We start from the raw sequence: 16,023 nt of genomic DNA, 5'->3' as shown, positions 1-16,023 counted from the left end.
CTGAATTCCAGTTTAGGTGGAAATAAATGGCTTTTCATAGCTGACAGCGTGGAAATAAAGGAGCTCTGTAAACAACCAGCAAGGAAACCATGAAGCCTCCATTAAGGAACAAACTGCTTCCAGGTCTGACGTGCTCGTAATGAACCGTTTTTCCTTCTTTCAGGATACTTGACTTGATTCTGAAGTCAGATTACCTGTAAAATTAGATTCATTTATGTGAAATTTCAACAGAAAAGAGGAGAACGACATTATGCAACGTGGACATTACGGTCTGCTGAGGACACGTGGGTGAGCGTGTATCCAGAGGGGGAGAGTGATTTAATCCCAACCGACTTTCTCTTCTATTATTGCAGTGGAGCTCTCTGGCCGTTGCTTTTTTGCCACGAGCTCAGCGCCGACACGAAGAAGATATCAGGACAGCCGGTGGTCTTCGTCAGCTTCCTGCAGCAGGCTAACCTCCTCAGCTTAATGTGACAGCGTGTGAATTCCCGGCTACCTGAGACCGTTCAACGCCAGGCAGCACACAGGAAACTCTTCACCTTTATTTAGTGTTTCTTCTCATTGTTAGCAGGAATGGCGTCAAAGCGATCACTTAGTCTGGTTTTAGCTACCGTCCCTGAAAGGGCGCCTAGGTCCATCTGTCCTGAATGGTGACGGTTTCCAACACCTCCGTTTCCTGCGTAATTTGGCCCATTTTTAAGGAGCTTTGCTATCAGTGACTCGATGCAGAAAATGAACGATCAGAATCTTTTTACTTTAACCAACTAGTTTGTTTGTTGATTGATGAAGGTATTGTCTCAAAACACAGAGTTCGTGTGACAAACAGTTTTGTTGTGTCATGAAAACGACGTCCACCAAAGGGTGATATAAAAACTAAAGTGTTTTAACACAAAACGAGCCCGTTTAATCATCATAATCTGATCTGGTCTAGATCTCCACGCATATGATTTCTTTCAGATTACATATGTGGTGACATCACTTTGTTTTGTTTCCTAGACATCCGGTCTTTAACAAACATGTCCGTGGTCTTAGTGTTAGCTGTTAACGTTGGAGCCAACAGTCTAAAGGTTGTTTATGCAGGACACGGAAAACAGACAGTTTCGTCTGTCTCCTGTGTAAGTTATGTTCATAATTCAGTCCAGTTTTTTCCTTCTTTTTTTTTTTTTTTCGCCAAATGCAAAAACCTGCAGTTCCTCCTTCATCCACTAGGGGCTCCACAGAGCAAATCTACATAGACTCCCATGTTAAAAATACCAACTTCACAGCAGAAAAAAAACATGTTTACAGCAGAAATAAACATTTACAGCAGGAATAAACATGTTTACAGCAGTAATAAACATGTTTACAGCAGGAATAAACACGTTTACAGCAGGAATAAACACGTTTACAGCAGGAATAAACACGTTTACAGCAGTAATAAACATGTTTACAGCAGGAATAAACATGTTTACAGCAGGAATAAACATGTTTACAGCAGGAATAAACATGTTTACAGCAGAAATAAACATGTTTACAGCAGGAATAAACACGTTTACAGCAGAAAAAACATGTTTACAGCAGAAAAAAATACATTTACAACCTGGTTCAAAAATCCATTTTAGGTTTAATAGCTCAGGTATACCTTCATGACAACTGTGGAGGGAGGGAATTTTTTTCTATCTGATATTAAAATTTGGCATATTTAGGGAATTAAAACGACAGCTATGTTTGTTGGAAGCAGAAAACATCTGCAGGCTCCTTTTAAATGTTGAGACTAGCTTGGAGGACTAATCACATCACAGCGAGCTAATCAGATTGAGGGAATGAAGAGACGACATGAATCATCTAAATGCACCGTGACTTCAGCGTATTCTGAGATACTCCAGAACCACCTACTGCCAAGCCCAGACGGCTTAAATCGGGTCTCAGAGGACATAATGAGAAGCAAACTGCATGTCAAAATATGTCTGGAGCTTGGACAGAAGCCTGCATGTCGGAGGGAATTCTGCTGCAGGTGCAGTCATGCAGAGAAAACGGCTCTTTGCTCAGTGTAAATGATGCATGTCCGCTGGAAGGAGGAAGGACATCGTCATGGCGACCAGGTAGCGAAGGACAAGAAAGCATTAAAACATCATCAAGACTTATAGTTATCTTCCTCACCCTCCTCATCTTCCTCCTCTTCCTGCTCCTACCCTTCCTCCTCCTCCTCCTCCTCCTGCAGGCCTAAACAGCTGCTGATATCCCAGGATATCATTTGTGTTTACATCTGTCCATGTCTCAGCACCAACATGAACACGTGATCTTCGGCGTTTTACAGGTTTGAGCGCGGTCATGTGTAAACATCAGTGAAGGGTGTAGCTCTGATTGGCTGCAGGGGAGTGACGTCACCAGGGCAACAGTTGATGGTGAATTTGACCTCACTCGGTCAGACAAATACATCATCACCACATAGTTATATAATCGTCCCTTTTCATTTATTTAACCTTCGTTTCAGCAGGAAGATGTTGCAAAGTGGGACACCATGGCGAATGTAACACAAGGCAGTTCACCATGGTAAAAGTAACGTATCATGACGGGACACCATGGCGGCAGTAACAAATCGTGATGGGACACCATGGCGCTAAGGTACGTATCCTGATGGGACACCATGGCGCTAAGGTACGTATCGTGACGGGACACCATGGCGGCAGTAACGTATCGTGACGGGAAACCATGGCGGCAGTAACGTACCGTGACGGGACACCATGGCGGCAGTAACGTATCGTGACGGGACACCATGGCGGCAGTAACGTACCGTGACGGGACACCATGGCGGCAGTAACGTACCGTGACGGGACACCATGGCGGCAGTAACGTACCGTGACGGGAAACCATGGCGGCAGTAACGTACCGTGACGGGACACCATTGCGGCAGTAACGTACCGTGACGGGACACCATTGCGGCAGTAACGTATCGTGACGGGACACCATGGCGGCAGTAACGTATCGTGACGGGACACCATGGCGGCAGTAACGTATCGTGACGGGACACCATGGCGGCAGTAACATATCGTGACGGGACACCATGGCGGCAGTAACGTATTGTGACGGGACACCATGGCGGCAGTAACGTATCGTGACGGGACACCATGGCGGCAGTAACGTATCGTGACGGGAAACCATGGCGGCAGTAACGTATCGTGACGGGAAACCATGGCGGCAGTAACGTACCGTGACGGGAAACCATGGCGGCAGTAACGTATCGTGACGGGACACCATGGCGGCAGTAACGTACCGTGACGGGAAACCATGGCGGCAGTAACGTATCGTGACGGGACACCATGGCGGCAGTAACGTATCGTGACGGGACACCATGGCGGCAGTAACGTATCGTGACGGGACACCATGGCGGCAGTAACGTACCGTGATGGGACACCATGGCGGCAGTAACGTACCGTGACGGGAAACCATGGCGGCAGTAACGTACCGTGACGGGACACCATTGCGGCAGTAACGTATCGTGACGGGACACCATGGCGGCAGTAACGTATCGTGACGGGACACCATGGCGGCAGTAACGTATCGTGATGGGAAACCATGGCGGCAGTAACGTATCGTGATGGGAAACCATGGCGGCAGTAACGTACCGTGACGGGAAACCATGGCGGCAGTAACGTATCGTGATGGGAAACCATGGCGGCAGTAACGTATCGTGACGGGACACCATGGCGGCAGTAACGTACCGTGACGGGAAACCATGGCGGCAGTAACGTACCGTGACGGGAAACCATGGCGGCAGTAACGTATCGTGACGGGACACCATGGCGGCAGTAACGTACCGTGACGGGAAACCATGGCGGCAGTAACGTACCGTGACGGGAAACCATGGCGGCAGTAACGTATCGTGACGGGACACCATGGCGGCAGTAACGTATCGTGATGGGAAACCATGGCGGCAGTAACGTATCGTGACGGGACACCATGGCGGCAGTAACGTACCGTGACGGGAAACCATGGCGGCAGTAACGTACCGTGACGGGAAACCATGGCGGCAGTAACGTACCGTGACGGGAAACCATGGCGGCAGTAACGTATCGTGACGGGAAACCATGGCGGCAGTAACGTATCGTGATGGGAAACCATGGCGGCAGTAACGTACCGTGACGGGACACCATGGCGGCAGTAACGTATCGTGACGGGACACCATGGCGGCAGTAACGTATCGTGACGGGACACCATGGCGGCAGTAACGTATCGTGACGGGACACCATGGCGGCAGTAACGTATCGTGATGGGAAACCATGGCGGCAGTAACGTATCGTGACGGGACACCATGGCGGCAGTAACGTATCGTGACGGGAAACCATGGCGGCAGTAACGTATCGTGACGGGACACCATGGCGGCAGTAACGTATCGTGATGGGAAACCATGGCGGCAGTAGCGTATCGTGACGGGAAACCATGGCGGCAGTAACGTACCGTGACGGGAAACCATGGCGGCAGTAACGTATCGTGACGGGAAACCATGGCGGCAGTAACGTATCGTGACGGGAAACCATGGCAGCAGTAACGTACCGTGACGGGAAACCATGGCGGCAGTAACGTACCGTGACGGGAAACCATGGCGGCAGTAACGTATCGTGATGGGAAACCATGGCGGCAGTAGCGTATCGTGACGGGAAACCATGGCGGCAGTAACGTACCGTGACGGGAAACCATGGCGGCAGTAACGTATCGTGACGGGAAACCATGGCGGCAGTAACGTATCGTGACGGGAAACCATGGCGGCAGTAACGTACCGTGACGGGAAACCATGGCATAACGTATCGTTTGCTTTTTGCTTTATATTCACATTAAAATTTGTGTTTATAAGAATCACTGAACAAAAGGAAAAAAGAGATAGAAATGAATAATCTACCAGAATTTTAATGGTTAATAAATGCTTTTACTTACAGCTTTTTGAATAACTGTACTTGTTTTCTAGATTTTCTACTAGAATGATACTGAGCATCAGTGACTCATCCAAACCTACGGTCACTGTTTCTATATTGAGCCTCGAACATGAATCCAACATGCTATAAAACCAGTCTGGAAGAGGGAATCAGGTTGCTTCCAGGTTGGATGTGAAATAACTTCAGAGGAGCTCGTCATCCTGCTGACGCAGCATTAACGTCACCACGGCAACAACAGAGAGGACAGCATCACTTGGGATGGAGAGTCCTTGAGGTGAAAGAATATTCCTACCATCACAGCGACCGAAATAAAAGACCGGCCTAATTCTGTGTTGCCTAGCAACCAAACTGGGCACATAGTGATGGGGGGGGTTAGTGGTCTGATCAGAGGAAATTTATGTTTCCATGTGAGCTTGCCAACCAAGGTTTGTTGAAAAGCGCCTCTGTTATCCAAACAAGGCTCCATAGTAAATAATAAACACATTATTCTAATGGTGGCACGTCGATCGGGGGTGTGAATATTTGAGAGGCAAAACGGTTACTTTAGTGCACCCATCAATGGCTACATTCTGGAAGTCTAAATCCATTTTGAAGATTGCATCTGATGTGATCTATGATAAACCTGCACCGTTACCTCAGTGGCAACAAATAAAAAGGTGAATGTTCCTTTTATCTGGAAGGTCATGTCAGCGTTGTACACAGCAGTTCACTGGATTATGTGTTCCTCCAGATGTGCATTAGCATTGGAGAGGTTAAGAACTAGCTTCTTTGGACTGGTAACAAACTGGATTAGATACTCATGGTGGTGTCGATTAGCAATGACATGCTAGTATTAGCACTGGAGAGGAAAACATCTAGCCTCTTTAGGTTAGTGACAGACTGGATTAACTGTACTTGGAGCAATACTTTTCCCATTATACATGCTTCCCTTAGGAAATATCATCAGGCAGCATGGTATAAATTTTCATTGCTATGCAGATGACATTCAGATCTACCTTTCCATGAAACCAGATGAAACCAATCATTTTATTAGATTACAAAGATGTCTTACAGACATCAAGACCTGGATGACTCTGAATTTTCTCCTTTTAAACTCAGACAAGACAGAGGTCGTTATCTTTGGGCCTGAAAAACTTATAACAAAATGATCCAGTTGATCCAGTGTTGGTGGACACCAGCAGTGAGGGATGCCATCAAGCTGAAGAAGGAGTCCTATCAGGCCTTCTTGGCCTGTGGGACTCTGGAGGCAGCTGATGGGTACCGGCGGGCTAAGCGGCATGCGGCCTCGGCTGTTGCCGAGGCAAAAACTCGGGCATGGGAGGAGTTCGGCGAGGCCATGGAGAAAGACTTCCGGACGGCTTCGAGGAGATTCTGGTCCACCATCCGGCGGCTCAGGAGGGGGAAGCAGTGCTCCATCAACACTGTGTACAGTGGAGATGGGGAGCTGCTGACCTCAACTCGGGACTTTGTGGGTCAGTGGAGGGAATACTTCGAAGACCTCCTCAATCCTACCAACACGTCTTCCGATGAGGAACCAGAGCTGGGGGACTCAGGGGTGGACTCTCCTATCTCTGGGGCTGAAGTCGCTGAGGTGGTCAAAAAGCTCCTTGGCGGCAAGGCCCCGGGGGTGGATGAGATCCGCCCGGAGTTCCTTAAGGCTCTGGATGCTGTGGGGCTGTCCTGGCTGACATGCTGCTGGACTGGCAGACTGGGGTGGTGGTCCCCCTTTTTAAGAAGGAGGACCGGAGGGTGTGTTCCAATTACAGGGGAATTACACTCCTCAGCCTCCCTGGTAAGGTCTATTCAGGGGTCCTGGAGAGGAGGGTCCGCCGGATAGTCGAATCCCGGATTGAGGAGGAGCAGTGTGGTTTTCGTCCTGGTCGCGGAACAGTGGACCAGCTCTATACCCTCTTTGGGGTCCTGGAGGGGGCATGGGAGTTTGCCCAACCAGTCTACATGTGCTTTGTGGACCTGGAGAAGGCATTCGACCGTGTCCCCCGGGGGCTCCTGTGGGGGGTACTCCAGGAGTATGGGGTACCGGACCCCCTTGTGCGAGCTGTCCGGTCCCTGTACGACAGGTGTCAGAGCTTGGTCCACATTGCCGGTAGTAAGTCGGATTCATTTCCGGTGAGGGTTGGACTCCGCCAAGGCTGCCCTTTATCACCGATTCTGTTCATAACTTATATGGACAGAATTTCTAGGCGCAACCGAGGTGTTGAGGGGATCCGACTTGGTGGCCTCAGGATTGGGTCCCTGCTTTTTGCAGATGACGTGGTCCTGTTGGTTTCATCTGGTCCCGATCTCCAGCTCTCACTTGAGCGATTCGCGGCCGAGTGTGAAGCGGCTGCTGAGAATCAGCACCTCCAAATCTGAGACCATGGTCCTCACCCGGAATAGGGTGGATTGCCCTCTCCGGGTCGGGAGTCAGGTCCTGCCTCAAGTGGAGGAATTTAAATATCTCGGGGTCTTGTTCACAAGTGAGGGAAGGATGGAGCGCGAGATCGACAGATGGATCGGTGCGGCGTCTGCAGTAATGCGGGCTCTGCGCCGGTCTGTCGTGGTGAAGAAGGAGCTGAGCCAGAAGGCGAAGCTCTCCATTTACCAGTCGATCTACGTTCCTACCCTCACCTATGGTCATGAGCTGTGGGTCGTGACCGAAAGAAGGAGATCTCGTATACAGGCGGCTGAAATGGGTTTCCTCCGCAGGGTGGCCGGGCTCTCCCTTAGAGATAGGGTGAGGAGCTCGGTCATCCGGGAGGAGATCAGAGTAGAGCCGCTGCTCCTTCGCATCGAGAGGAACCAGTTGAGGTGGCTCGGGCATCTGGTCAGGATGCCTCCTGGACCTCCCTGGTGAGGTGTTCCAGGCACGTCCCTCTGGGAGGAGACCCCGGGGAAGACCCAGGACACGCTGGAGGGATTATATCTCTCGGCTGGCCTGGGAACGCCTCGGGATCCCCCCCGCAGAGTTGGTAAATGTGGCTGGGGAGAGGGAAGTCTGGGCTTCCCTGCTTAGGCTGCTGCCCCCACGACCCGACCCCGGATAAGCAGCAGCAGATGACATGACATGACATGACAAAATTATCCAGTTATGTAATTAATCTGGATGGTATTAATCTGGCCTCCAGTACCACTGTGAGAAATCTTGGAGTCATTATTGACCAGGACTTGTCTTTTAGCTCACATTTAAAACAGGTTTCTAGAACCGCCTTCTTCCACCTGCGTAATATTGCAAAAATTAGGAGCATCTTGTCTCAGAAAGATGCAGAAAAATTAGTCCATGCCTTTATTACTTCCAGACTGGATTACTGCAATTCCTTATTAATGGTTTGTCCCAAATATGCCCTGAAAAGTCTCCATCTGATCCAAAATGCTGCAGCGAGGGTTCTGATGAGGACTAGCAGGAGAGATCATATTTCACCAGTTTTAGCCTCTCTACACTGGCTCCCTGTTAAATCCAGGATAAAGTTTAAAATTCTTCTCCTCACATATAAAGCTCTCCATGACCAAGCTCCATTGTACATAAAAGATCTTATAGTTCCATATATTCCAAATAGAGCACTTGGCTCTCAGACTGCAGGTTTACTGGTGGTTCCCAGAGTCTCAAAGAGTACTATGGGAGGAAGGGCCTTTAGCTATCAGGCTCCTCTCTTATGGAACCAGCTCCCACCGTGGGTTCAGGAGGCAGACTCCCTCCACACCTTTAAGATGGAGCTGAAAACCTTCCTTTTCCATGATTCTTATAGTTAGGATATGAGCATCTCCAGAGTTGGAGTCTGCATGTACGGGACCCAACTGTTCAGGTTCTGCTCATTGCTCTTATAGTTATGGGTAGTCTAGCCATCCATTACTTATGTAGCAATGGGGATGTTACCTGATGCACTGAGAAGTACCTCGCTCTATTTCTCTAATATATTAATGGATAAATATATGCCAATATTGCCGTCTCTAACTTATTTCTCCTTTTTTCCGCAGGTCTTCCTGAATAAGTGCAGTTGTACATGGTGATCTGTCTTTCCTGTCCTCTCCACCCCAACCAGTCGAGGCAGATGGCTGCCCTCCCTGAGCCGGGTTCTGCCGGAGGTTTTCTTCCTGTTAAAGGGGAGTTTTTTCCTTCCCACTGTCGCCTTGTGCAGCTCAGGATGGAGGATTGGATCCAAGTCATGACTCGATGCAATCAGTTGGTTTCTATTATAAGATATGTATGAACTGGCTGGAAATGATGTGGATGTAAAGTGTCCTGAGACAACCATAGACTGTATATAAAAGATGGGCGGAGCCTCTGTGACGTCACCCGTAGGTTTCTGAAGAGCTGAATTGAAGCTCGGTGGGCGGTTCCTACCATCACCATCTTGGCAGGGGCATGCGTGTCGTCTCACCCGGAAAATACAAATATGGGCAAAGAGGTGGAGCTGAGAGGGGGGCTGTGAGCGTCATGGTGGATGATTGACATCGAGTGAACTCTGAGCTTTCTGTAGCGAAGAGCTAACCGAGCTAACCCGGAGATAACAGAAGCTAACCAGCTAACGGAGGTATGCAGGCTGTAAACGTGTTTATTTCAGCTGTAAACGTGTTTATTCCTGCCGTAAACGTGTTTATTCCTGCCGTAAACGTGTTTATTTCTGCTGTAAACGTGTTTATTTCTGCCGTAAATGTGTTTATTTCTGCCGTAAACATGTTTATTCCTGCCGTAAACGTGTTTATTTCTGCCGTAAACGTGTTTATTTCTGCTGTAAACGTGTTTATTTCTGCTGTAAACGTGTTTATTTCTGCTGTAAACATGTTTATTTCTGCTGTAAACATGTTTATTCCTGCTGTAAACATGTTTGTTCCTGCCGTAAACGTGTTTATTTCTGCCGTAAACGTGTTTTTTTCTGCCATAAACATGTTTATTTCTGCCGTAAACATGTTTATTTCTGCTCAAAACGTGTTTATTTCTGCCGTAAACGTGTTTATTTCTGCCGTAAACGTGTTTATTTCTGCTGTAAACGTGTTTATTTCTGCCGTAAACGTGTTTATTTCTATTCAATTCAATTCAATTCAACTTTATTTATATAGCGTCAAATCACGGCAATGCCATCTCAAGACGCTTTACAGACAGAGGGGAAAACATAATGAAGGCCAATTCATAACAGCCTATATAAGGAAACCAACAGATTGAGTTGAGTCCAACTCAATCTCCCATCCTGAGCAAGCACACTGGCGACAGTGGGAAGGAAAAAACTCCCTTTTAACAGGAAGGAAACCTCCGGCAGAACCCGGCTCAGGACAGGCAGCCATCTGCCTCTGCTGTGTGGGGGGAAGAGGACAGAAAGACAACAGACAACAGGAACTGCTACTCCCGGCCAGGAGACCTGCTGAGACAGGAGACATACATGTTAATGATGCAACACTGTTAGGGGGGGGGGGGCGTAAAAGAGAGCGATAAAGAGAAAGAAGCTCAGTGTATCAGGAAATGTCCCTCAGCAGTCTAAACCTACAGCAGCATAACTAAGGGATGCCAACCATCCCTAGCTATAGGACTTATCAAAAAGATAAGTCTTCAGCCTAGTCTTAAAGGTGGGGAGGGTGTCTGCTTCCCTAACACTAACTGGGAGCTTATTCCATAAGAGAGGGGCCTGATAACCAAAGGCTCTGCCTCCTGCTCGGCTCTTTGAGACTCTCGGAACCACAAGTAAGCCTGCAGTCTGCGAACGAAGTACTCTGCTTGGTATATAAGGAACTATGAGGTCTTTGATATATAGTGGTGCCTGGTTGTGGAGGGCTTTATATGTAAGGAGAAGGATTTTAAATTCTATTCTAGATTCAACAGGCAGCCAATGAAGAGAGGCTAAAACTGGAGAAATATGATCTCTCCTGCTGGTTCTGGTCAGGACTCTGGCTGCAGAATTCTGGATCAGCTGAAGGCTTTTCAGGGCATATTTAGGACAGCCCAGTAATAGAGAGTTACAGTAATCTAGTCTTGAAGTAACAAAAGTATGAACCAGTTTTTCTGCATCACTCTGAGACAGAATGTCCCTAATTTTGGCTATATTACGTAAATGAAAGAAGGCTGTTTTAGTAACCTGCTTAATATGTGGGCCAAAGGACAGGTCAGGGTCAAATATTACTCCAAGGTTTCTCACTGTAGCACTAGAAGCTAAAGTAATGCCATCCAGGTTCATTACAAAACCGGAAAATTTAGCTCAGAGTTTTTCAGATCCAACGAGAATTACTTCAGTCTTATCTGAGTTTAAGAGGAGAAAACGTTGTTCACTGCTGTAAACGTGTTTATTCCTGCTGTAAACGTGTTTATTTCTGCTGTAAACGTGTTTATTTCTGCTGTAAACGTGTTTATGCCTGCTGTAAACGTGTTTATTTCTGCCGTAAACGTGTTTATTTCTGCCGTAAACATGTTTAAGCAGCTCTTTGATACGCATCAAACCCAAACATGCCTGTGTAATGATCCCAGCTGGACAGAAAGCTTTGGAGCCACTAACTCTGCAGGAAAGACGCCTTTTTAGTTAATAAAACTCCTATATAGTCCTGCATATGTCGCCAAATCATTTCAAAACATACAAGTACTAATTAAGCTAAATCTCATTGTTCCTTTGTTGCCTAAGTTGCACTTTTGGGGCCTTGAACGTGCCTCAAAACTCACCAAACGGCTTCAGATCGTTTTACTTCTTTTATGCCCTTTTAGTGATCTATTGTGTTTTATTTGATTAATCCTTCGTGTGGTCATGTGCCTTATTTCCTGTTTCATTTCATTCTTTTTAAATTTGTTTTTCATTTCCTTTCTTTACGTCTTCTGTGGAGAATCGTGGTTGTTGTGAGTGGCTGGACTTTACTGTGTGACGTTCAGAAGGACTCTAACGTTCTCTAATGTCTCTCATGTCTAACGTTTCCGTCACTGAAACCAAAACAGAAAACAGACCAATACCACCAGAAACCACTGGGGGGCGGTACTAACTTGTAAACAACGTTATAGCGGTTCATTGTCGCGACCTACCAGTGTCAGAACGTCGACGTGAACTCTAAACTCAGCGCTGCCCTCTAGTGGATGAACGGACTTCACCACAGCAACGTAGAAGTTGCCTGGAAGTTTGAGGACGAGACGACCGACGACGTTTGGAACAAACGTATGGATTTAAGTACGGGACGGAGCAGAAACTGACCTTTAAGTGGGCACCGGGAGCCCGTGTGGGCCGGCTAAATGGGCTTTAGCTGAAACCCACGTGGACAACGCAGGCGAGGTGGACAAACACTCAGGACACCTGGATGATGAACGATCTCAAGTCTCCAGGAACAGTTAAGTTATCTTACAGGTTAAAGATCCTTTTATTTATAAAATGTCTGATGAAATAAATCAACAAGCTGTTTATTTTACAGAATGCGTTTAATGTTCTTTCCCAGCAAAGCGTTTTAGCTCAGATGTGGACCGTATGGTTCCTCATCTGTCGGACAAAAATAAAACCAACCCAGTAGATGTGAAATGAACCTAAAGATGTTTCTGCCAGTTCAGCTCGGTGGCGACCTGCAGCCTCGCCTGTCAGCAGTTTTCTCTACGGACCTCCTGCAGCTGCAGGCCTTCCTCTGGTCAGAGAACCGGAAACACCAGATGAACCGCGCAGAGGAAAAACAGATGTTCCCACCTGGGACCAGACTGAACCCTTCTGGATCCCACCTGCCGTCCCGGTTTACAGGACAATATTCACAGCGTGCATTAGCCCCGCCCCCCGCCCAGAGAACAAGTGGCTGTCTGCAGGTGAATGTGACATCATGAATAATAATGAATTATTTGGAACATGTTTCTCCACAACATGCTCATTCTGCATCTTTGGACCTCATGTCGGCGCGTTACCTTCCAGTTCTTCCTTCTCAAAGTTGGTGTTGAGCATGGAGCGCGTCCCGCCGCGGTCCAGCACCGCCTCCTCATCGGCTCTCTGCAGGAGACACACACATGGACTCGTTAGTCTGCAGCCTGTAATTATTCTTCTACTGACGTCTGACCGAGAAAACAACTAAAACCTTCTGAGCGTTCGGAACGGTTGACTCTGAACCGGATCAGAACCAGCAGCAAAAACACGCTTCCTGGAAACCTGGCAGGCTGTTGGTAAGGTCTCATATCGCCCCGGCAACCGGGAGCCATGCGCACCAAGGAACAGAAACTTAGCGTCACGCGGCTAACTTCCAGGGACGGTAACCATGGCAACACGATGGAAAGGCCTGGCTCCTACACGGCCAACTTCCAGGGACGGTAACCATGGCAACACGATGGAAAGGCCTGGCTCCTACAGAGCCAGATTACACCACGTATCAGGTTTTACCAACGATGCCGAGCGTGCGTACGCCGCAGCACACACACCTGGAGCTACCGCACATGCTCAGTGTGCACCGTGGTGGAAATGGGCGTCAGCGCACGCAGCATGGAGCTTTTCAGCCATTCCTGCTAAATATAGACCTGACTTTGAAAACTACAGGAGGGCTCGCACGCCTGCCGCGCTCTCCGACTGGAAACAAGATGAAAATATCCTCAACGGGTTTACTCTGCGCTACAGAAAGCCTGAGAGGAAGCGAACAGGAGGCGCCGTCGTCTCCTCGCGGCCGTCGTCTCCTCGCGGCCGTCGTCGTCTCCCCGCGGCCGTCGTCTCCCCGCGGCCGTCGTCTCCTCGCGGCCGTCGTCTCCCCGCGGCCTTCGTCTCCCCGCGGCCGTCGTCTCCCCGCGGCCGTCGTCTCCTCGCGGCCGTCGTCTCCTCGCGGCCGTCGTCTCCCCGCGGCCGTCGTCTCCTCGCGGCCGTCGTCTCCCCGCGGCCGTCGTCTCCTCGCGGCCTTCGTCTCCCCGCGGCCTTCGTCTCCCCGCGGCCGTCGTCTCCCCGCGGCCGTCGTCTCCCCGCGGCCGTCGTCTCCCCGCGGCCGTCGTCTCCCCGCGGCCGTCGTCTCCCCGCGGCCTTCGTCTCCCCGCGGCCTTCGTCTCCCCGCGGCCGTCGTCTCCTCGCGGCCGTCGTCTCCCCGCGGCCGTCGTCTCCTCGCGGCCGTCGTCTCCTCGCGGCCTTCGTCTCCCCGCGGCCGTCGTCTCCTCGCGGCCGTCGTCTCCTCGCGGCCTTCGTCTCCTCGCGGCCGTCGTCTCCTCGCGGCCGTCGTCTCCTCGCGGCCGTCGTCTCCTCGCGGCCGTCGTCTCCTCGCGGCCTTCGTCTCCTCGCGGCCGTCGTCTCCTCGCGGCCGTCGTCTCCTCGCGGCCGTCGTCTCCTTGCGGCCTTTCAGCTGGAGAGATGCTGCACAGCAACACCTCCTGGACGTACCGTTGTCATGGTAACGCCAGCATCAGCTGCCATCCCTCTGGTTCTGTTTTACACTCGTTCTCTGGACATTGATGTAAAACCGCAGCAGGTCATGTGACTGAAACCAGTCAGAAAAAACCACTAAAGCCCAACCCAGCAGGAAAGGCCCAGTTTTTACATAAAAATACATTTATTTTTAGGTATTTTCACCTTTTATCTCCATGTGACAAGTCAAAACCAGGAGACCGTACAACACGGCGGAGGAGAGTTTCTACCATGAAGTGATGCAAAATGTCTGCATGTATGAAATACGACGCGTTCCATCCTCTACATGAAAACATGAAGAGCCATCATACCCTCCAGAAGAAACCCATGGAACATACAGAGCTGCAGCAAAATCTCCACAAATCAGGAGCAAAGGAGTGTCCAGGTGGACATAGTACCAACATGCCCAGAATCACGGAGATCAGACCAGATTCAGATGTTTATCAGAACACGCTGACTGACTTTCCTGTTAATGTTGTTAATGTGTTTAAAAAAAAACTTTACAGATTTGTAATTAATCCTTTAATTTAGAACGATTAATTTAAAAAAAAAAAAAAGCCTGTAGCTTCATGGAAGGACAGTCCACCAGCACCTTCCTACCACGTCCTCTACTGGTTGATTTCATGCTTGTGTTGTTCTCACTCTCGTATGTAAGTTGCTTTGGATAAAAGCATCTAAATGGCTGCAGAATAGAATAGAATAGAATAGAATAGAATAGAATAGAATAGACCTGGAAAATAAAAACACCTATTTTATCCAGTTTGAGGTATAAAATCTTTCTTCTTGTCGGCGTCAGATCGGCTTTCACCTGGTGACGGATTCTTCGTGACGGGATCAAGGAAGAACCCCACGGTGAACCGTGAAGCTGGAAACACGCATGCATAAACATGTGAGGAACATGGCTGAGCATCGCCATGGCGATGCAGAGGGCATGGACAGAAGTCCCTATGGACAGTAAGATGCCCATAGGGACTAGACGAGGCTTCTTCATCACGTCTCAGCAGACGGACGTTTCCTCAACGTGTTCATTTCGTCTGCAACATGCAACAGGCCAGAAGATCAGCGAGGAAATCTCTTCGTCTAGTTATCAAGTTTACAGTTTAAAGCTCCGTTTATAACAGGATGAGGATTTAAACTAATCCTCTTTATCTGGTAAATACATGTCCAACGTGTACGGCGTCCTCTTCTTCCTCCAGCATCTCCAGCATGGACGTGCTTACAGATATCCCATCACTGGAGGATGCTTCTGGTTACTGGCTGCACTCAGGTTCTAGATGCTGTCACTCTGTCCTGGTTGCCATGTCTCTGCAGTGTCACATGAACATCAGGGACAGCGTCTCTGGACTGGCAGGCCGGAAGGTGTGCTCCCACCACAGGGGGATCACACTCCCCAGTCTCCCTGGTAAGGTCTACTGGGGTTCTGAAGAGGAGGGTCTGTGGATGGAGGAGGGGCAGGGTGGTTTTGGTCCTGGAACAGTGGACCATCTCTACACCCTCTTAAGGGAACATGGGAGTTCACCCAACCAGTCTACGTGTGTTTTGTGGACACATGTAGACTCTCCAGAGACTCTTGTGGGGTGTCCTCCATGGAATACCGGACCCCATATAGCTGGGCTGTCCGGCCCCTGTAGGACCACTGCCAGAGCTTGGTCCACTTTGTAAGCTAGGTTTCCAGTGAGGGTTGAACTCCTCCAAGACTTTATCACCGATTCTTTTCACAACTTTGAGGGTTTGTTGGACTGAGTGGTCAAAGTCATCCAGGAGAAGATCAGAGTAGAACTGCTGTTCCTCCACATTTAGAGGAACCAGAT

General features: G+C 49.2%; 1 protein-coding gene across 1 annotated transcript in view; it reads right to left on the bottom strand.

Moving 5' to 3' along the window:
- LOC306773923 (sodium-driven chloride bicarbonate exchanger-like) overlaps positions 1-16,023 on the bottom strand; it is a gene marked incomplete at both ends in the record, with an annotated part of 107,454 nt that overhangs the window by 53,948 nt on the left and 37,483 nt on the right. Inside the window, 2 exon segments of the mRNA XM_079263868.1 lie at positions 12,751-12,836; positions 12,838-12,863. Of these exon segments, the coding sequence (XP_079119994.1) occupies positions 12,751-12,836; positions 12,838-12,863 (112 nt within the window).

Source organism: Telmatherina bonti, assembly GCF_933228915.1.
Source record: "Telmatherina bonti genome assembly, chromosome: 24".
In the NCBI taxonomy this organism is placed as follows: Eukaryota; Metazoa; Chordata; class Actinopteri; order Atheriniformes; family Telmatherinidae; genus Telmatherina; species Telmatherina bonti.
This window is presented reverse-complemented; position numbering and strand designations above follow the sequence as displayed.